Here is a 21,858-nt window from a genome sequence, read left to right as displayed (position 1 = left end):
ATGGACTTTATGTTTCAAAAGCTTTACTTAACACTCTTATTTAGGTGTTTTACCCATTTGTAGTAATAAAAGAGATAAATTCCTGCCAAGCAGAGCCTCTAATTAACATTAGATCATTTTTTCAGTTGATTCATTTCTTGATATTGGTAAGTGAAGAAACTCACTCTAATGAAGGGCAGCTGTATTGCAAATAAGTTATCTATATGATGGTCACAGATAGCTATTATACCTATTCTGTGGGTCCTGAAATGTCTGCAGATGGGAAGCTAAACCTTCAGTCCTGGTGACCTCAATTCTTTCTGAGCAGCTCTTACTAGTGTTGGACTTTGTCATTGCCTGACTGGGTCTTTCAGAGAGTGTTACTCCACCCATAGACCCACACTCTATTTGCTATCTCCCCAGCACTGTGCCTTTCCTGGTAGAGGAAGAGTTGATATAGACTTGAATTACTATTGCTCTTCTCAGCTCTCCCCTCTCTCTTCTTATTTATGATTAATACTTTTCACCTCGTTCCTGAAACACAGACCTTGTAAATTGCTCTACGTATGTAATCTACAGATTAGAGTTCAACATCTTGACTATATTAGGCCACCTGCAGACTTTTTTCCTGAAGTAGTTGTCTTTTTTTATTGCCTCTCTGCATAGGGTAATGTACCACAGAGTTTGTATGTTATTCAAACCAAAGCTTTAAAGTATAATTTTGATACTAAACAGCCTGATAAAAGAGCAAAAGGTCCCTGGGAGTTGGGATATGTGTCTTAAAGGTGGGTGTGTTGGTACAAGTTTAAGTGCAAAGGAGATGGAGCTCTAGGAAATGAAAACATAGAAAACCCAGTAATTTACAGCCTGGTTACCTGCAGTCACTCCAAAAGATTTTCAATGAGATTAATAGAACTTGGAGGATTAAGTGATGTGTGTCTCCTGCAAGTTGCAAAGATTTCTTACTCCACTGATTTTTGAGACCTTGATAAAAATATCTTTTGTCTGATTTGTTGCAGCAGAATCATCAGAAATTACAATGTAATCTAAACTTTTGAATGCTAGTCTCCTTTGCTGCATCCGTGTATATTTTGTGTGACAGTGAGTATTGCAGAGGACACCTTTTTATCATATTTGTCAAAATTTTCATTTTCATATCATTTGTGAAAATTTCCATGGGTGTCAGATATTTGATATGAGACAGGAATATAACTCTATAACTCTTTGAATCATACAAAATAATATGATTCTGTATATTTAGATGTGTAGGACTTCCCCCAATAATGTTAATTGCTTTAGATATAACTAATATAAAAATATGTACTTAAAATGCTTATGAATTACATAAGAAAACAGTACTCAGACATTTGAAGATTGTTACTTTTTTCCCTCTTTATTTTATATACTCTGCCTACAAATATTTGTCAACTATTATATGGAATTTGCGGTGGGTAATGTCCCAAAACACATCAATCAGAGACCAGTCAAATAAATTATGGTTTATCCATTCTGTGAATACTTTGCTGTGATTAAAAAACAAACAAACAAAAAAACAGTATACTAATGGAAAGAGCTATAAGATGTATTATGAAATAATCAAGGTGCTTGTGGAAGGAAAGTAGTAAGAGTAATTAACTGAATGAATGAGGGATCTGTGGGGTGTGTTGAAAGGAAGAATCTTCATTTTAGACTTTTATGTAGTATTTGATTTTTGTACTGTGTCAATGTATTAATATTATCTATTCAGAAATTTAAAATTAAAAGTAGGTGAAGAAATTGTGGCAAAAGCAGAATTAGGAAAGCAGAACCTTGGATTTCATCTTACCATGTTTAAAATGGTTCAAGTATTTCTGGAATGGAGATGACAGTAGAGAAGTATAATTGTAGTGTCAGTAGCAGATAACTTTTATATTGAGTGTTTTTTTTATGGGCCAGATATGGAAGTAAGTAAAAAACACTTTGTTATGCAGTGTGTATATGCTTATTAAAGTGTGTCATTTAACGGTGTAGCAGCTCTATGAGGAAATAGCGATTATTTCTCTTATTTAATGGAAGAGTATGGTGAAGCTTAGGATTCTTGAGTAACTATCCAAGGTTACACTGCTAGTAAATGATTGAGCCAAGAGTCATCCTGGTCTAGGTCATGAGCCTGTCCTGTTATTCATTCATATGTAGTGATCATATATATGAGGTTATACCATACTTTGGAGAAGGCAATGGCACCCCACTCCAGTACTCTTGCCTGGAAAATCCCATGGATGGAGGAGCCTGGTAGGCTACAGTCCATGGGGTCACTAAGAGTCGGACACGACTGAGCGACTTCACTTTCACTTTTCCCTTTCATGCACGGGAGAAGGAAATGGCAACCCAATCCAGTATTCTTGCCTGGAGAATCCCAGGGACGGTGGAGCCTGGTGGGCTGCCGTCTGTGGGGTCCCACAGAGTTGGACACGACTGAAGCGACGTAGCAGCAGCATACCATACTTATGAAGACTATCCTCTGTGGACCCTTAGAGAACACTTAAGTAATGAACAACATATCCTGTGACATCCTTATGGTAAAGTAAATATGGCAGTGAGATGTGTTAAATTGTTTTCCATAAGTATTGCTCTGTATTGGCTGAAACCTAACAAAAGTACAATTTTGGTTTTGGCCATATATCATGTGAACTCTTGAGTATTAACTAGACTGAGTGGACTGCAAACTTATCAGATTGCCTTGCTGAAATTATTTTCTTCTGAGTTATTCTTTGACGGTGAATGTTAGTTAAGTTTGAGGTTATAGTCCCCAGGGGTACCTGGAAAATACTTGTTTTAACTGGAGAGCGATACATTTTAATAGGTGATTGAGGTAAAGGAAGGAAGGATTGATATCCTTTTATGAAAGTTGTGCTGCTTAGCACAAATGTATGAATAAAAGACTATTTTTCCTCTTTATTAGTGAGGTCTGACAGCAGGGCAAGATTTCCCTCAAGTATTTGGTGTATGTCTAATCTAAGGTTAATATAAATGGAGAGTTATATCCCCTAAAATACAGTTTCAGAGGTTGAAAACCAGTGGCCCCTAGGCCATATTCAGCTTGCTCGTGATTTTGGTTTCACTTGCAGAGAGTTTTGTTTTGTTTCTATTTTATTTATTTATTTTTTCTTGTTGAGCCAAGATTGTCTTTTTTTTCTTTTTAATTACTTTTTTTATTGAAGGATAATTGCTTTACAGAATTTTGTTGTTTTCTGTCAAACCTCAACATGAATCAGCCATAGGTATACATATATCCTCTCCCCTTTGAACTTCCTTCCTATCTCCCTCTCAATCCCACCCCTCTAGGTTGATACAGAGCCCCTGTTTGAGTTTCCTGAGCCATACAGCAAATTCCTGTTGGCTATCTATTTTACATATGGTAATGTAAGTTTCCATGTTACTCTTTCCATACATCTTACCCTCTCTTCCCCTCTCCCTATGTCCATAAGTCTGTTCTCTATGTCTGTTTCTCCATTGCTACCCTGTAAATAAATTCTTCAGTACCATTTCTCTAGATTCCTTTTATGTACGTTAGAATATGATATTTATCTTTCTCTTTCTGACTCACTTCACTCTGTATAATAGGTTCTAGGTTCATCCACCTTGTCAGAACTGACTCAAATGCATTCCTTTCTATGGCTGAGTAATATTCCATTGTGTATATGTACCACAACTTCTTTATCCATTCATCTGTTGATGAACATCTAGGTTGCTTCTGTGTTCTAGCTATTGTAAATAGTGCTGCAGTGAACAATGGGATACATGTGTCTTTTTCAATTTTGGTTTCCTCAGGGTATATGCCAAGGAGTGGGATTGCTGGGTCATATGGTGGTTGTATTCCTAGTTTTTTAAGGAATCTTCATACTGTCTTCCACAGTGGCTGTATCAATTTACATTCCTACCAACAGTGCAAGAGCGTTCCCTTTTCTCCACACCCTCTCCAGCATTTATTGTTTGTAGACTTTTTGATGATGGCCATTCTGACCAGTGTGAGGTGATATCTTATTGTGGTTTTGATTTGCATTTCTCTAATAATGAGTGATGTTGAGCATCTTTTCATATGTTTGTTAGCCATCTGTATGTCTTCTTTTGAGAAATGTCTGTTTAGGTCTTATTCCCACTTTCTGATTGGGTTGTTTGTTTTTCTGGCATTGAGTTGTATGAGCTGCTTTTATATTTTGGAAACTGATCCTTTGTCAGTTGTTTCATTTGCTATTATTTTCTCCCATCCTGAGGGTTGTCTTTTCACCTTGCTTATAGTTTCCTTTGCTTTACAAAAGCTTTTAAGCTTAATCAGGTCCCACTTGTTTACTTTTGATTTTATTTTCATTACTCTAGGAGGTAGGTCATAGAGGATCTAGCTTTGATTTATGTCATCGAGTGTTTTGCTTATGTTTTCCTCTGAGAGTTTTATAGTTTCTGGTCTTACGTTTAGGTCTTTAATCCATTTTGAGTTTATCTTTGTGTATGGTGTTAGGAAGTGTTCTAATTTCATTCTTTTACGTGTAGCTGTCCAGTTTTCCCAGCACCATTTATTGAAGAGGCTGTCTTTTCCCCATTGTATATTCTTGCCTCCTTTGTAAAAAATAAAATACCCATAGGTGCATGGATTTATTTCTGGGCTTTCTATCTTGTTCCATTGGTTTATATTTCTGTTTTTGTGCCAGTACCATACTGTCTTGATGACTATAGCTTTGTAGTATAATCTGAAGTCAGGAAGGTTGATTCCTCCAGCTCCATTCTTCTTTCTCAAGACTACTTTGGCTATTCAGGGTCTTTGGTGTTTCCATATGAATTGTGAAATTTTTTGTTCTAGTTCTGTGAAAAATGCCATTGGTAATTTGATGGGGATTGCATTGATTCTGTAGATTGCATTTGGTAGTATAGTCATTTTCACAATATCAATTGTTCGTACCTAGGAACATGGAATATCTCTCCATCTGTTTATGTCATCTTTGATTTCTTTCATCAGTGTCTTATAATTTTCTGTGTACAGTTCTTTTGTCTCCTTAGGTAAGTTTATTCCTAGGTATTTAATTCTTTTTGTTGCAATGGTGAATGGGATTGATTCGTTAATTTCTCTTTCTGCTTTTTCATTATTGGTATATAGAAATGCAAGTGATTTCTGTGTATTGATTTTGTATCCTGCAACTTTGCTAAATTCACTGATTAACTCTAGTAATTTTCTGATGTTATCTGTAGGGTTTTCTATGTATAGTATCATGTTACCTGCAAACAATGAGGGCTTTACTTCTTCTTTTCCAATCTGGATTCCTTTTATTTCTTTTTCTTCTCTGATTGCTGTAGCTAGGACTTCCAGAACTATGTTGAATAATAGTGGTGAAAGTGCACACCCTTGTCTTGTTCCTGATCTTGGAGGATATGCGTTCAGTTTTTCACCATTGAGAATATTTGCTGTAGGCTTATCATATATGGCCTTTACTATGTTGAGGTAGGTTCCTTCTATGTCCATTTTTTTTGAAGAGTTTTAATCATAAATGGGTGCTGAATTTTGTTAAAAACTTTTTCTGCATCTGTTGAGATTATCATATGGTTTTTATCTTTCAATTTGTTGATATGGTGTATCACATTGATTGATTTACATATATTGAAGAATCCTTGCATTCCTGGAATAAACCCAACTTGATCACGGTGTGTGAGCTTTTTGATGTGTTGCTGAATTCTGTTTGCTAAAATTTTGTTGAGGATTTTTGCATCTGTGTTCTAGTGATATTGACCTGTATTTTCTTTTTTTGTGTTGTCTTTGTTTGGCTTTGGTATCGGGGTGATGATGGCCTTGTAGAATGAGTTTGGAAGTGTTCCTTCCTCTGAAATTTTTTGAAAGAGTTGGAAGGATGGGCATTAGCTCTTCTCTAAATGTTTGATAGAATTCTCCTGTGAAGTCATCTGGTCTTGGGCTTTTGTTTTTTGGGGAGAGTTTGGATCACAGCTTCAATTTCAGTGCTTGAAATTGGGTTATTCATAATTTCTATTTCTTCTTGGTTCAGTCTTGGAAGATTGAACTTTTCTAAGAATCTGTCCATTTCTTCCAGGTTATTCATTTTATTGCCATATAGTTGTTCATAATAGTCTCTTATGATCCTTTATATTTCTGCATTGTCTGTTGTAACCTCTCCTTTTTCATTTCTAATTTTGTTGATTTGATTCTTCTCTCTTTTGGTCTTGATGTGTCTGGCTAAAGGTTTGTCAATTTTGTTTATCTTCTCAAAGAATCAGCTTTTAGTTTTATTAATCTTTACTCTTGTTTCTTTCATTTCTTTTACATTTATTTCTCTCAGATCTTTGTGATTTCTTTCCTTCTGCTAATTTTGGGGGTTTTTGTCCTTTTTCCAGTTGTTTTAGGTGTAAAGTTAGGTTGTCTAGTTGATGTTTTTCTTGTTTCTTGAGGTAGGATTGTATTGCTATAAACTTCCCTCTTAGAAATGCTTTTGCTGCATCCTATAGGTTTTGAGTTGTTGTGTTTTCATTGTCATTTGTTTCTAGAAATTTTTTTATTTCCCTTTTGATTTCTTCAGTAACCTGTTGGTTATTTAGAAACGTGTTATTCAATCTCCATGTGTTTGTGTTTCTTACAGTTTTTTTTCTTGTAACTGATATCTAGTCTCATAGTGTTGTGGTCAGAGAAGATGCCTGATACTATTTCAATTTTCTTAAATTTACTGAGGTTTGATTTGTGACCCAAGATGTGGTCTATCCTGGAGAATGTTCCACGGGCACTTGAGAAGAAGGTGTATTCTTCTGCATTTGGATGGAATGTCCTGTAGATATCAGTGAGATCCATCTCATCTAATGTATCATTTAAGACTTATGTTTCCTTATTTATTTTCTGTTTTAATGATCTCTTCATTGGTGTGAGGGAGGTTTTAAAGTCTCTTACTATTATTGTGTTACTGTTAATTTCTCCTTTTATGTCTGTTAGTGTTTTTCTTATGTATTTATGTGCTTCTATGTTGGGTGCATAGATAATTACAATTTTTATGTCTTTCTCTTGGATTAATCCCTTAATCATTATGAGTGTCCTTCCTTATCTCTTGTAATCTTCTTCATTTTAAGGTCTATTTTGTCTGATATGAGGATTGCTATTCCAGCTTTCTTTTGCTTCCCATTTTCATGGAATATATTTTTCCATCCTCTCACTTTCAATCTGTATGTGTCTTTAGGTCTGAAGTGGGTTTCTTGTAGAAAACATATAAACGAGTCTTGTTTTTGTATGCATTCAGCCAGTCTGTGTCTTTTGGTTGGCGCATTTAATCCATATACATTTAAAGTAATTATCGATATATATGTTCCTATTGCCATTTTCTTAATTGTTTGGGGTTGATTTTGTCAATCTTTTTTCTTTGCTTGTATTTCTTGACTATATAAGTCCCTTTAACATTTGTTGTAAAGTCATACTGAATTCTCTTAACTTTTGCTTGTCAGAAAAGCTTTTTATTTCTCCATCAATTTGGAATGAGATCCTTGCCGGGTATAGTAATCTTGGTTGTAGATTTTTCCTTTTCAGCAGTTTAAATATATCCTGCCATTCCTTTCTGCTGAAAGATCAGCTGTTAAGCGTATGGGGTTTCCTTTGTATGCTACTTGTTGCTTCTCCCTTGCTGCTTTTAATATTCTTTCTTTGTGCTTAGTCTTTGTTAGTTTGATTAGTATGTGTCTTGGCGTGTTTCTCCTTGAGTTTATCCTGTGTGGGACCCTTTGTGCCTCTTAACTTGATTGACTATTTCCTTTTCCATGTTGGGGAAATTTTCAACTATAATCTCTTCAAAAATTTTCTCATACCCTTTTTCTCTTCTTCTTCTTGGACCCCTATAATTTGAATGTTGTTGCGTTTGTTATTGTCCCAGCGGTCTCTGAGACTATCCTGAGTTCTTTTCATTCTTTTTACTTTATTCTGCTCTTCAGAAGTTATTTCCACCATTTTATCTTCCAGCTCACTGATTCGTTCTTCTTCTTCAGATATTCTGCTATTGATTGCTTCTAGAGTATTTTTAATTTCAGTATTTGTGGTGTTTGTCTCTGTATGTTTATTCTTTAATTCTTCTAGGTTTTTGTTAATTGATTCTTGCATTTTCTCCATTTTGATTTCAAGGTTTTTGATCATCTTTACTATCATTATTCTGAATTCTTTTTCAGGTAGTTTGCCTATTTCCTCTTCATGTATTTGGACTTCTGTATTTCTAGTTTGTTCCTTCATTTGTGTAGTATTTTTCTGCCTTTTCATTATTTTTTTTTTTAACTTACTGTGTTTGAGGTCTCCTTTTCCCAGGCTTCAGAGTTGAATTCTTTCTTCCTTTTGGTTTCTGCCCTCCTAAGGCTGGTCCAGTGGTTGTGTAGGCTTCGTATAGGGTGAGATTTGTGCTGAGTTTTTGTTTTCTTGTTTGTTTTTCCTCTGATGGGCAAGGCTGAGTGAGGTGGTAATCCTGTCAGCTGATGACTGGGTTTGCATTTTTGTTTTGTTTGTTGTTTAGATGAGGTGTCCTGGGCAGGGTGCTACTGGTGGTTGGTGATGCTGGGTTTTGTATTCAAGTGGTTTCCTTTGTCTGAGTTCCATTTGATACTCATTACAGTCAGTTCTCTGGTAGTCTAGGGTCTTGGAGTTAGTGCTCCCACTCCAAAGGCTCAGGGCTTGATCTCTGGTCAGGAACGAAGATTCCGCAAGTGTTTTGTTATGGCATTAAGTGAGATTAAAATAAATATCCAAAAACGAGAAACCAAAGATGAACCCCAGACAAATGTCAGTTACGAAATCAGGGAAATAATAATTAAAATAATGGATTATACACATATACATATAGACCCATGAGCAAAGTCAAAACAGTCCAACAAAAATAAAGTACAATAGATTGACCCAGCGAACAAAGGAAACCAAAAATTATGTCTACCAGAACAAAACTAACTAAAGAAAAAACTGGAAAACAAAACTAAAGCAAGGTGCCAAGTGGGGAAGAAAGCAATGAAAATAAAACTAACATATGTTGAGAGGAAAGGAAAGAAAGAAAAGATAGAAAGATTACATATGCAAAGTTAAATAGAGGTAGATAAAGAAGATTTATATACATTAAAGATTATCTGTAAGGGGAAAAGAACAGTAGGAAAAGCAAACAAAGAATTAAATGTAGAAAAAGTAATACTAGGTTTGAAAAATTAAAAAAAAAAAAAAAAAAGGAAAACTTCCCAGAATTGCTAAAGCCCAGTGTAGAGGCAGGGGTTTATGACAACAATAGAAAATGTGACTGAGAAAAAAAAAGAAAAAAAAAAATCTCAAAAGCTTAATTGGATTTCATAGGGCCAATAAAATCGACAACTACAACATAGCTGGGAGAAAAAGGAAAAAAAAGAAAAAAATTCCAAAAGAATCTACAGAACAAGTCAAAACATAAGAATAATAATTGGTTTTTTTTTTTGAGTCACTGCTGTCAGAGTCCTTTCTCTTGCTGGGAGTCACAGTCTACCTCACCTCCCTTGGATGCCCTCCAACACTGCTGCTCTTTGGACCTGATTTGGGGGCAGCTCAGATTCTAATCTGGCCCTACTCCTCTGTGTTCTTTCTTCCAATGTCCACAGCTATCAGAACTAGTGCGTTGTCTTTTGTGGGCGCTGTCAATGTCCTTTTGTATATTCCATAGAGAGAGTCTACCTAGTTGATCATGTGAATTTAATCTCTAGCTGGTACAGCTGGTGGGAAGGTTTTGGGTCTTCTTCCTTAATCACACGGAGAAGGCAATGGCAACCCACTCCAGTACTCTTGCCTGGAAAATCCCGTGGATGGAGGAGCCTGGTAGGCTGCAGTCCATGGGGTTGCGAAGTGTCGGACACGACTGAGCGACTTCACTTTCACTTTTCACTTTCATGCATTGGAGAAGGAACTGGAAACCAACCCACTCCAGTGTTCTTGCTTGGAGAATCCTAAGGACGGCAGAGCCTGGTGGGCTGCCGTCTATGGGGTCGCACAGAGTCGGACACGACTGAAGCAACTTAGCAGCAGCAGCAGCAGCAGCCTTAGTTACACTGCCCCTGGGTTTCAATCGTGGTTTTATTTCCACCTCTGCATGTGGGGCGTCCACTGGGCTTTGCTCCTGAGGCTGCCCTGGAGGACTTAGGTTTGCCCCTGTGAGGGCCAGGTGTGGAGGTGGTGCAGCTACTTGGGTCACAGGGGTTCCAACAGCACCAGATACTCAGGGGAGTTGGTGGCTAGGGCAGCAGGAAATATAGTGCTCTAGAAGGGTATGACAACCAGTATTGGCCAATACACTCCAGTATTCTTGCCTCGAGAATCCCACCTGACAAAGAATCCAGACAGGCCACAGTCTGCAAGGTCGCAGAGAGTCACACGCTACCAAAGCAACCCTGCACGCATAGATGCAAGACTTTTTTTTTTGCCTGTGGCAGCTCTGCCCCAATGAGAGTTGAGCGTGAAGGTAGTGCACCTGCTTGGCTTGCGGGGACCCTGGTGGCGCCAAGTGTGCAGGGGCATGGACTGCCTCCGCCGCAGGAGTTATGGCCCTATCAGAGTCTTCCTTCCAGCCTCTTGTAGCTAGCGATCAGAAGGCTAGTCTTTGGCTAGTCTTTCTCCGTAGCTCTGCCCGTTCAGGCACATAGAGGGGGCCCCCTGGCTGGGGTCCCACTCTGTAGATTGGTGCATCAGGCACTTAAAGGGGCACCCTGGGGTGGAGTACTACTCTGTAGTTCAGTGTGTCAGGCGTTTGATGGGCCAGCCTCTCTATTGTTCAGCTGCTGATGCTGGAGTGTGGAGAGAGAGTCTATGGTGATGGCTCCACCCCTACCTGTGACTCAGCAGTATCGCCTTGCTTCCATGGCTGCCTGGGCTTTCCTTCACAGGCGTTTCCCACCACAGTCTCCTCCCTCACATCCCCTTGATCCGTCTCTCAGCAGTCAACAGCAGCCCCTTGCCCTGGGATTGCTCCATAATCCCTAAACTCCAGCTCCCAGCCGCTACACCTTCCAGGGGATCTGTGTCCCTGTCCTGGGTATGTATGGCTGCAGCAAGGACCGCATTCCATTTAGGCTGCCACAGATCAGCTGTTTCACTCTCAGCCTTAAATGTTTCTCCTCTGACTCAGACAGTTGCCCCAATGTGGGAATCTGACCCCTGCTTCAGTTTCCCCACCCACCAAGGAGGGGGTCCTGTCCTACTAACACTCCTGTTTTTCTCCCTAGTTCCTTCATCCTACTGAGTTTTGTGTGGGTCTATATATTCTTTTCCTCTGGTCAGGTACTCCTGTCTGCTCTCAGCTGGTGTTCTGTATGCCCTTCTGTGTCTGAAATTGTATTCCTGATGTATCTGTGGAGAGAGATGTATTGCATGTCCACCTACTCCTCTGCCATCTTGTTCTCCCTGTTTTTATTTTTTAATGGATTGCCAGCCTTTAACAGTTGAGAGACTCCATGTAGCGATCCAAGTTTCCTTGTTTCTTGTAAATTTGGTATTGCACCCTTAACCTCTCTTCCTACCTGGCAGCATTTGGTTGTGTTTAGACAGATCCTGTGTTCCCCAGTTTGCCACAGCATCCCCCAGCAGGCCTCCTCAGGTACATCATGTGCTGGCCCTGTGGGCATCGAGCTTTTCTTTCTTGTTTTACAATACAGAATGTTGCTATAGAACTGAGATGTTATATCAGCCTTTTAATACCATTTTTCTTAAGAAAAAACTGAAAACTTCTGTAAGTATTAATTTTTTATACATTTATGGTAGGTATTTCATAAATTTAATATTTAATAAATGGTTTTGACAAATGGGTGTTTTTAGTCATTCACCATACTTGAACACTTGTATTTTTTGGTATGGAATATCTGAGTATATGTAAGTACCATGTCTTTCATTGTTGAAGATCTGGGTGATATAAATTTTTGATTTATTATTATAATTAATAGTTTTTTAAAAGTTTTGCTTTTGTAGAAAGAATTTGCTATTTGAAAGTTATGACACTGACTAAATCAAGGATTTATATCATAATCCTTTGATGCTTGGTTTTTTCTTGATAGACTGCTGTGTCAGTGATGAGTTAGTTTTTGTAAAATAAAAACGAAAAATAAATATGTTTATATAATGCTAGATTAAGAATTTCTATATAGAAAAGCATATAGTCATTCATGGTATTTTTAATAAAACTATTGGCCTTGTGCTGGTTATTTTTCTAGAACTTAGACTTTTAAAATACTGATTTTTGTCTAAATTTTATGTACTGATTTATTTTGTACACATAATATATAGAGGGATGATCATTTTTATTTTAAGAAATTTTTATCATTTTATATTTTTTTATTCAAAATTTACTTGGAGGAAAGCTGTGCCTTGGCATATAATAATGAATTTTGGTCAAACTTCTTTATGATTTCAGAACAAAAATTGCCCAAGATATTGAGAGGCTAATACATCAGAGTGATATCATAGATCGAGTGGTGTATGACTTAGATAACCCAAAGTAAGTCTCATTTTTGTGTCTTAGTTTTATTGGTTTTATTCTTATCATAAAATTTCAGTGTTTTTAAAAGACAAAGAAATATAGTTAACTTCCACCTAGTTAAGCCCCACTCTGTTTTTATCTTTTAGCAGAGATGTAATGGTAATGTAAACCATGTTTATTTGGTTAAATTGAGTATGCTACATATTTAGTTTTTCTTACGTGGGCTTTTAATGGGTTTAATAAGGGAAACATCACAAACTGATGCTTTGTTTTTAAAAACTGAAACTACCTCCACTTAAGATAGTGGAGATTTCATACGAATGCTGCAATTTTGTCCTCTAATACTGAGGCTTCGTTTCCTTAGGACAACAAATTACCATCCCCTTTAGAAGGAAAATATGCTTCCTAATTTTCCACAGTCCCCACTTCTCACTTTTGTCTCTTACTGCTTACAATCTGCTTCAATTGTTTTATGTTACTTGCCTGACTTTTGAAGCCATTTGTTTGTGATCCCTGGGGGCTCAGTGGGTAAAGAATCTACCTGCAGTGCAGGAGCCTGTCGGCAGCACAGGAGCCTGGGTTTCGATCCTGAGTCTGGAAGATCCCCTGGAGAAGGAAATAGCACGCCACTCCAGTATTTTTGCCTGGAAAACCCCATGGACAGAGGAGCCTGGTGGGCTATAGTCCATGGGATTTTAAGAGTCAGACATGACCTGGCGACTAAACCACAACAGTGTTTTAGTGTAATTTCCAGTTTAGGGTTATCACTGGTGCCATTGCGTTTAATGATTTTGTTGTTGTTGTTCAGTCAGTCACGTCTGACTCTTTGCGACCCCATGGACTGCCTCATGCCAGGGTTCCTTGTCCTTCACCATCTCTCAGAGCTTGTTCAAACTCATGTCCATTGAGTCGGTGATGCCATGCAACCATCTCATCCTCTGTCGTCCCCTTCTCCTCCTGCCCTCAGTCTTTCCCAGCATCAGGGTCTTTCCCAGTGAGTCAGCTCTTCACATCAGGTGGCCAAAGTATTGGAGTTTCAGCTTCAACATCAGTCCTTCCAATGAACACCCAGGGCTGATCTCCTTTAGGATGGACTGGTTGGATCTCCTTGCAGTCCAAGGGACTCTCAAGAGTCTTCTCCAGCGCCACAGTTCAAAACCATCAGTTCTTCGATATTCAGTCTTCATTATGGTCCAACTCTCATATCCATACATGATTAAACTTCTTATTACTGGAGACAGATGATTTAATAGTAGTCATTCATCATTTTTCATTTTCATTTATTTACTTATATATAATTCATTAGGTGCCATTGCATTTGTTTCCAGTAATGAGAACTTTAATCAGCCCACGAGAGGGTTTTCCCTCTCTCTCCCTCATCATTCTAATATTTTGGAGAGATTTTACATTTTATTAGTCTTATTTGGAGGAAATAAAATATTTAAAAAGATTTTTGTTAAGAGAATCAGGGTAAAGTTATGTCAGAGCTAATGACTGAATTTGAAATAACAGTCTCAAAAATAAAAAACAAATGTATTCATAATTTCTTAGTTATTTCAATGTTTCTAATTCTGTGTTAGACCAGACAAATGTGGAAACACAGAACCTCAATAACTCTTGAGTGTAGGATATTCTTGTTCTTTAGTTGCTCAGTCATGTCTGACTCTGTGCAACCCTATGGACTATAGCCCGCCAGGATCCTCTGTCCATGGAATTCTCCAGGCAAGAATACTGGAGTGGGTTGCCGTCTTCTCCTCCAGGAGATCTTCCAGACCCAGGGAAGTGTTGCATGCCAGTGCTATTTCTAACTGAAATGACTTTGGACGAAAGCATTGGTCTTCTAGGAGTCTTCATTTTCCCCCATTAGAATGTAAGCTCTAGAAGAGGAAGAATTTGTATTCAGTCAGGGAAATAGATAACTAAAACAGTATCTGGCACCTAGTAGGAGCTCAATAAACACATGCTAAAGTAAGGAATATATAAAATGAGAATAATACTTCCACCTTCTGGGTGCTAATTATATTAGATAATAGATAATGAAGCTCTATAAGTTAAAAAAATAGTTTTACCTGAGAACTGCATAGTTTCTAGAATTATTGGTACTCAATACAAGTCATATGCACTTTAAAAAATAACTCTGGTCTTTTCTATAAGATTACTAATATTTAGAAGTGGCATCTAATGAGATGAAAATTTTTGTGATTAATATTCACTATATAACTGTGGGGGAAATCTGTACTTGTAATTATAATATTTTGTTCTGTAAATATTAGCCAGAGTTTGTAGTTTGCTTGTGATGATTTTGTTCTTTGGCTTAAAAATAATGAGAAGGGTGAGTGAGCAATAATAGTGCATTTTTAATCTATAGTGTAGTTTTGTTTTTACTCACTTGTTTAAATGCTATGTATTTTTTATTCTTACTTTAAAATTTTATTTAGCTATACCATTCCAGAAGAAGCAGATGTTTTGAAGTTTAACTCCAAATTTGAATCTGGAAATCTGCGTAAAGTAATTCAAATTAGAAAGTAAGTTATTAAAATTCTTCTCATTTTGTTTGTGTACAGATATTTTCCTAATTTTCATCAAATTTGTTTATTTTCTGTTTTCAGAAATGAATATGACCTTATTCTGAACTCAGACATAAATAGCAATCATTATCATCAGTGGTTTTACTTTGAAGTCAGTGGAATGCGACCAAGTATTGCTTATAGGTTCAACATCATTAACTGTGAAAAGTCCAACAGTCAGTTTAATTATGGTAAGACAACATTTCATCCAAACTGAATACAACTAAAGATTTATAACATATGCTACTTAAAATAAAGTTTTTAATGAAGTCTGTTCATCCAGAAAAGAATTACATAAAGCAATCTCTTTTTTAACTTTTTATTTTGAATAGAGTCATAAAAAGTTATAAGAGTTGTAAAGTATCAACAATACATCATCCAAAGATTATTTTAATGTTTGTTGTTTCTTTCCAGCTTTTTTTTTATAATGCATTATGTGATCTTTCCATACATATAGTTATGTGTTTTTAAAAAAATGCTCATAACCCATACAGTTTCATAGCCTGCATCTTAACTAAATATTATATCATCATCATTTTTCTGGTCATTAAACAAATATCCCTCTGAAGCAGAGTTTAATGGGTATCTTATAGAAGTTCTGTAACTCATTTATCCAACTGTTCCTTTGTTAGACTTTTAAGCCATTTTTATTTTGATTCTAGTTTTATTGAGCTTAATTGACCTACAGCACTGTATAAGTTTAAACTGCACAGCATATGATTTGACTTATAAAATGATTACAAAGTTTAGTGACCCTATTACACCTTAGGTTGTATCTAATTATTTTTTACTTTAACTACTACTGAGATAAACATTACTGTATTATACTAAATATCTGTGTGTATAGTAATTTACTTACATATTCACAGAAATGGAATTTCTTTATCTGTCTTCCAGCTGTGTTTTTTGTTTGTTTGTTTTTTTGGGTTTTTTTATTTTGGATTATGAAACCGTGGATCATATCGGATCTACTATTCCAAATAAGGGAATTTGGTAAAGTAAATAAATTTTAGAGAAGATTCTCTAAGAAGGAAATAGAAGATAACATCCACTGTTTAGCATTTTGTTATCCATCCTTAATCTTAATCATATTCACATAATTTTAAAATTATATTTTGCCCTTTTATACATTTGGGTTCAAAATATGAAAAGTCATTATAAGCTATGTTTTTAAACTACACAATATATGGTAATAACATTTCCCCATGCCATGAAATACCAGTACCAAAATCAGATTGATTGTATTCTTTGCAGCCAAAAATGGAGAAGCTCTATATGGTCAGTAAAAACAAGACCTGGAGCTGACTGTAGCTCAGATCATGAGCTCCTTATTGCAAAATTCAGGTTCAATTTGAAGAAAGTAGGGAAGGCCACTGGAATCCCTTATAGTTATACAGTGGAGGTGGCAAACAGATTCAAGGGATTAGATCTGGTAGACAGGGTGCCTGAATGGAGTTCATAACACTGTACAGAAGGCAGTGACCAAAACCATCCTCCCCCCCCAAATAAATGCAAGAAGGCAAAGTGGTTGTCTGAGAAGGCTTTGTAGCTGAGAAAAGAAGAGAAGCAAAAGGCAAAGGAGAAAGGGAAAGATATGCCCAACTGAATGCAGAATTCAGAGAATAGGAAGAAACGATAAGAAAGCCTTCTTAAATGAACAGTGCAGTGAAATAGAGGAAAACAGTAGAATGGGAAAGCCTAGAGGTCTCTTCAAGGAAATTTGAGATATCAAGGAAACATTTAGTGTAAGGATGGGCATGATAAGGAACAGAAAAGTTAAAAGGACCTAACAGAAGCAGAAGAGATTTAAGAATCAGTGGCAAGAATACAGAGAGCTATAGAAGAAAGGTCATAATGACCTGGAAAACCATGTTGGTGTGGTCACTCATATAGAGCCAGACATCCTGGAGTGTGAAGTCATGTTGGCCTTAGGAAGCATTACTACGAACAAAGCTAGTGGAGGTGATGGAATTCCAGTTGAGCTATTTCAGATCCCAAGATGATGCTTTGAAAGTGCTGCACTCAGTATGTCAGCAAATTTGGAAAACTAAGCAGTGGCCACAGGACTGGAAAAGGTCAGTTTTCTTTCCAATCCCAAAGAAGGGAAATGCCAGAGAATGTTTAAACTACCGCACAATTGCACTCATTTCACATGCTAGCAAGGTTATGCTCAAATTCCTTCAAGCTAGGCCACAGCAGCATGTGAAGTGAGAACTACCAAAGGTACAAGCTGGGTTTCAAAGAGGCAGAGGAACCAGAGATCAAATTGCCAACGTTTGTTGGATTGTGGAGAAAACAAGGGAGTTCCAAAAAAATATCTACTTCTGCTTCACTGACTATGCTAAAGCCTTTGACTTTGTGGATTACAACAAACTGTGGAAAATTCTTAGAGAGATGGAAGTACCAGACCACTTTACCTGTCTCCTGAGAAACCTGTATATGGGTCAAGAAGCAACGGTTAGAACTGGACATGGAACAATGGACTGGTTCTAAATTGGGAAAGGATTACATCAAGGCTGTATATTTTCATTCTGCTTATTTAACTTCTATGCAGAGTACATCATGTGAAATGTCAGGCTGGATGAATCACAAGCCGCAATCAAGATTCCCGGGAGAAATAACAAATATGATATCACTCTAATGGCAGAAAGTGAAGAGGAACTAAAGAGCCTCTTGAGGGTGAAAGAGCAGAGTGAAAAAGCTGGCTTGAAACTCAACATTAAAAAACTAAGATCATGGCAGTTGGTCCCATTATTTCCTGGAAAATAGAAGGGGAAAAATGGAAGCAATGACACCACAACTCTCATCAGCTTCTGGCCCTCATGATGCTCTAGCATTTGTTTGGGAGCTTTGTTATGCTGTGTTGCTCTAGCATCACTAGATTTTAATTGTTCTGATTTTTCAGTCTCGTGCATCATCCTTGTTGTTCTCATACCACTTTGTTTTTTAAGTTATTTTGACTTCATAAAATAGTTTAACATTCTGTAGTCTTTTTTCAAAAATGATTTAACGGTTTTTTCTAACTTTATTTTTCCTGAGTAATTTTTTCTCAGTATTATTCTGGATAATTTTATCAGACACCCCCAAATTTCCATTGCATAAACTTACAGAATAATGTGGAAGAAACTGGATTTCTTATATTAAATCTTGCCACTTAAGAATGTGGTGTATGTATTTGTTTTCTCAAGTTTTTTATTACCTCACCTAAATTTTTGGTTTTCTTCTTGTAAGTTCTATACACCTCTTTTTACATTTATTCTTAAGTATTTCGTGTATCTTTTTTTTTTTTTCCTGTTCTGAAAGAGTACTTCTCCCTATTTTCAAGTTTGTCATTATTTAGAATTAAGGATGCTGATGGGCTTCCCTGGTAGCTCAGCTGGTGAAGAATCTGCCTACAATGCAGGAGACTCTGGTTTGATTCTTGGGTTGGGAACATCCCTTGGAGAAAGAGATAGGCTACCCACTCCCATTTTCTTGGGCTTCCCTGGTAGCTCAGACAGGAAGCTGAGGATTTTTATGTTTACTTGAAAATCAAACTCCTTACTGAACTTTCTTATTAGCTCTCAGTGTTTCTCAGTTGATACTTTGAATTTTTTTGGTAGTTCCTTAGAATTTATTCTTATCCCTAGTTATGTAATTAATTGTTTCATTGCTTTTGGCTAGATCATTGAGACTGTTTAAAGGAGGAAGACTTTGAGCATGTTTTATTTTGACTTTAATGTAAATGCTACTAGTATGTATATTATGTACAAATATATATTATACATATATTTATATATATATTATATTATGTTTGCTCTTGTTTTGAGATACATATTCTTTCTCCTACTGAATAATTTTTTTTACTGATTTTTTAAAATCAGAATTATATTATTTCACTCTTTGCATTTATAGGAATGACTATATAATGTGTAACTTATAATGTGCTATATTAATTTTGCATCCTGCAACTTTCCTGAATTCATTGAAGAGCTCTAGTAGTATTTTTAGTGGCATCTTTAAGGTTTCTATGTATAGTGTCATGTCATCTACAAACAGTGAGTTTTACTTCCTCTTTTCCATTTCAAATTCCTTTTATTTTTGTTATCTAACAGTTGTGGCTAGGACTTCTGATGCTGTGTTGAATAAAAAGTGAGGAGAGCGGGTATCCTTGTCTTGTTCCTTACCTCAGAGAAAATGCTTTCAGCTTTTTGTCATTGAGTATGGTGTTAGGTGTAGGCTAATAATATATGTCCTTTATTATGTTGAGATATGTTCCACCTATACCCCCTTCTGGAGAGATTTTATCACAAATGGATGTTGAATTTTATGAAAAGCTTCTTCTGCATCTATTGAGATAATCATATGGTTTTTATTCTTCAGTTTGTTGATATGATGTATCACACTGGTTGATTTGTGGATATTGAACCATCCTTACATCCTGGGGCTAAATCCCAGTGGATTATGGTGTATGATCATTTTAATATATGGTTGGATTTTTGCATCTATGTTTGTCAGTGATAATAGCTTGTAATTTTCTTTTTGTTGTGATCTCTCTGTCTTATTTTTCATGTCAGAGAGATGTTATCCTCAAATAATGAGTTCAGTTGTATTCCTTCCTCAGCAATTTTTGGAATAGTTTGAGAAGGATAGTGGAGAAGGCAATAGCACCCCACTCCAGTACTCTTGCCTGGACAATCCCATGGACAGAGGAGCCTGGTAGGCTACAGTCCATGGGGTCGCTAAGAGTTGGACACGACTGAGTGACTTCACTTTCACTTTTCCCTTTCATACACTGGAGAAGGAAATGGCAACCCACTCCAGTATTCTTGCCTGGAGAATCCCAGGGACGGGGGAGCCCAGTGGGCTCCAGTCTGTGGGGTCGCACAGAGTCGGACACGACTGAAGCGACTTAGCAGTAGCAGTAGCAGAGAAGGATAGATCTTAACTCTTCTTTACATGTTTGGCAGGATTCACTGTTGAGGTCATGTGGTCCAGGACTCTTGCTTGTTGTGAGTTTTAAAATTATTGATTCAGTTTCATTATGGGTCTTGCTCTATGTCTTCTATTTCTTCCTGGTTCAGTCATGGGAAATTGTACATTTCTAGCAGTTTGTCCATTTGTGGAAGTTTTTCCATTTCTTCCAGCTTGTCTATTTTATTGGCATATAGCTGTTCATAGCAATCGTCTTTTTTATCTCTGTGGAGTTGGTTGTAACTTCTCCCTTTTTTTTTCTCACTTATTCATTTGGGCCTTCTTTTTTTTCTTGATGAGTCTGCATAATGGTTAATCAATTTTATCTTTTCAAAGAACTGGCTTTTAGTTTCATTGATCTTTTCTACTTTTTAGCCTCGATTTTCTTCTTTTTTGATCTTTGTAATTTATTTTCTTCTACTGACTTTGGGTTTTGTTTGTTCTTTTTCCTTTAGATGTAAGTTTGGGTTATTTTTCTTTAAGTTGAAAGTTAGATTGTTTGAGATATTTTTCTTGTTCCTGAGGTAAACTGTATTAGTTTAAAATTCTTAGAACTGCTTTTGCTGCATCAGTTAGACATTGGATTTATTTTTTTTTCTTTTCATTTGTCTTTGTTTTTGTTTGTTTGTATCTTCAGCAATTCATTGGTTATTTAGGAGTATATTGTTTAGTTTCCATTTCTTTGTGCTTTTTGCAGGGTTTTTTTTTTTGTTTTTGATAGTCTCATAGCATTGTGTTCATAAAAAAAGGTTGATGTGCTTTCAGTTTCCTTAAATTTACTAAGGCCTGCTTTGTGGCCTAGCATGAGATCTATCCTAGAGAATGTTCCAGCTGCACTTGAAAAGAATGTGTTATATGCTGCTTTTGGATGGAGTGTTCTATATATATCTTTTATGTTCATCTGGTTTAATGTGTCATTTAAGTCCAGTGTTTCCTTATTTATTTTCTGTCTGGATGATCTTTCCATTGATGTCTGTTAATATTTACCCTGTGTGTTTAGCTGCTCCTAAGTTGTGTGCATATGTGTTTGTAATTGCTCTATTTTCTTCTAGGATTGATCCCTTGATCATTATGTAATGTTCTTCTTTGTCTTTTTGGCACTGTCTTTGTTTTAAAATCTATTTCATCTCATGCAAGTATTGCTACACTGCCTTTATTTTGCTTTCCATTTGCATGAATACCTTTTACCATTCCCTCACTTTCAGTCTGTGTGTGTCTTTGGATATGAAGTGAGTCTCTTGTAGGCGACATATATTGTTACCATATAATGGGTCTTGTTTTTGCATCCATTCAGCTGCTCTCTGTCTTTTGATTGGAGCATTTGTTCTGTTTATAGTTAAAGTAATTATCGATATGTATATACTTATTGCCATTTTGTTAACTGTCTGAGGGTTGTTTTTGTAGGTCAATTGTGTTTTGTTTTTTATTCTCTTCTCCTGTGATTTAATGACTATCTGTAGTATTATGTTTGGATTCCTTTCTCTTTTGTGTGTGTATCTATTATAGATTTTGTTTTGTTGTTACCATGAGGCTTATATGTAGCAATCTATATTTATATACATGATTATTTAGATTGGTTACATCTTAATTTCAAATGCATTTAAACAACCCTGCATTTGTACTCTTTTCTCCTCACAATTAACATTTTTGATATCATATTTTGCATCTGTTTGTTTTGTGTATTCCTCTACTGCTTATTGTGGACATAGGTTGATTCTGTTTGTTTTGTGTGTTCCTCTACTGCTTATTGTGGACATAGGTTGATTTTACTGCTTTTGTTTTTTAACCTTTCTACTTGCTCTGTACATGTCTGTCTTACTACCTTTACTGTATGTTTGCCTTTACTGAAGAGTTTTTTCTTCTAGTAATTTTCATATTTCTAGTTGTGGTTTTTT

General features: G+C 36.4%; 1 protein-coding gene across 8 annotated transcripts in view; it reads left to right on the top strand.

Annotated features, from left to right (window-relative positions):
• Window positions 1-21,858, top strand: part of AGTPBP1 (ATP/GTP binding carboxypeptidase 1) — a 173,085-nt gene that overhangs the window by 105,285 nt on the left and 45,942 nt on the right. For all 8 annotated transcript variants that reach the window (XM_081521807.1, XM_081521836.1, XM_081521764.1 and 5 more), the window contains 3 exons: window positions 12,378-12,461; window positions 14,882-14,968; window positions 15,053-15,201. In XM_081521807.1, coding sequence (XP_081377933.1) covers window positions 12,378-12,461; window positions 14,882-14,968; window positions 15,053-15,201 — 320 coding nt within the window. The remainder of the gene's footprint in view (window positions 1-12,377; window positions 12,462-14,881; window positions 14,969-15,052; window positions 15,202-21,858) is intronic.

Source organism: Giraffa tippelskirchi, chromosome 1, assembly GCF_054371585.1.
Source record: "Giraffa tippelskirchi isolate mGirTip1 chromosome 1, T2T-mGirTip1v1.2.pri, whole genome shotgun sequence".
Lineage (NCBI taxonomy): Eukaryota > Metazoa > Chordata > Mammalia > Artiodactyla > Giraffidae > Giraffa > Giraffa tippelskirchi.
Note: the sequence above shows the minus strand (reverse complement) of the source record. Positions and strands in the feature narration are given on the sequence as shown.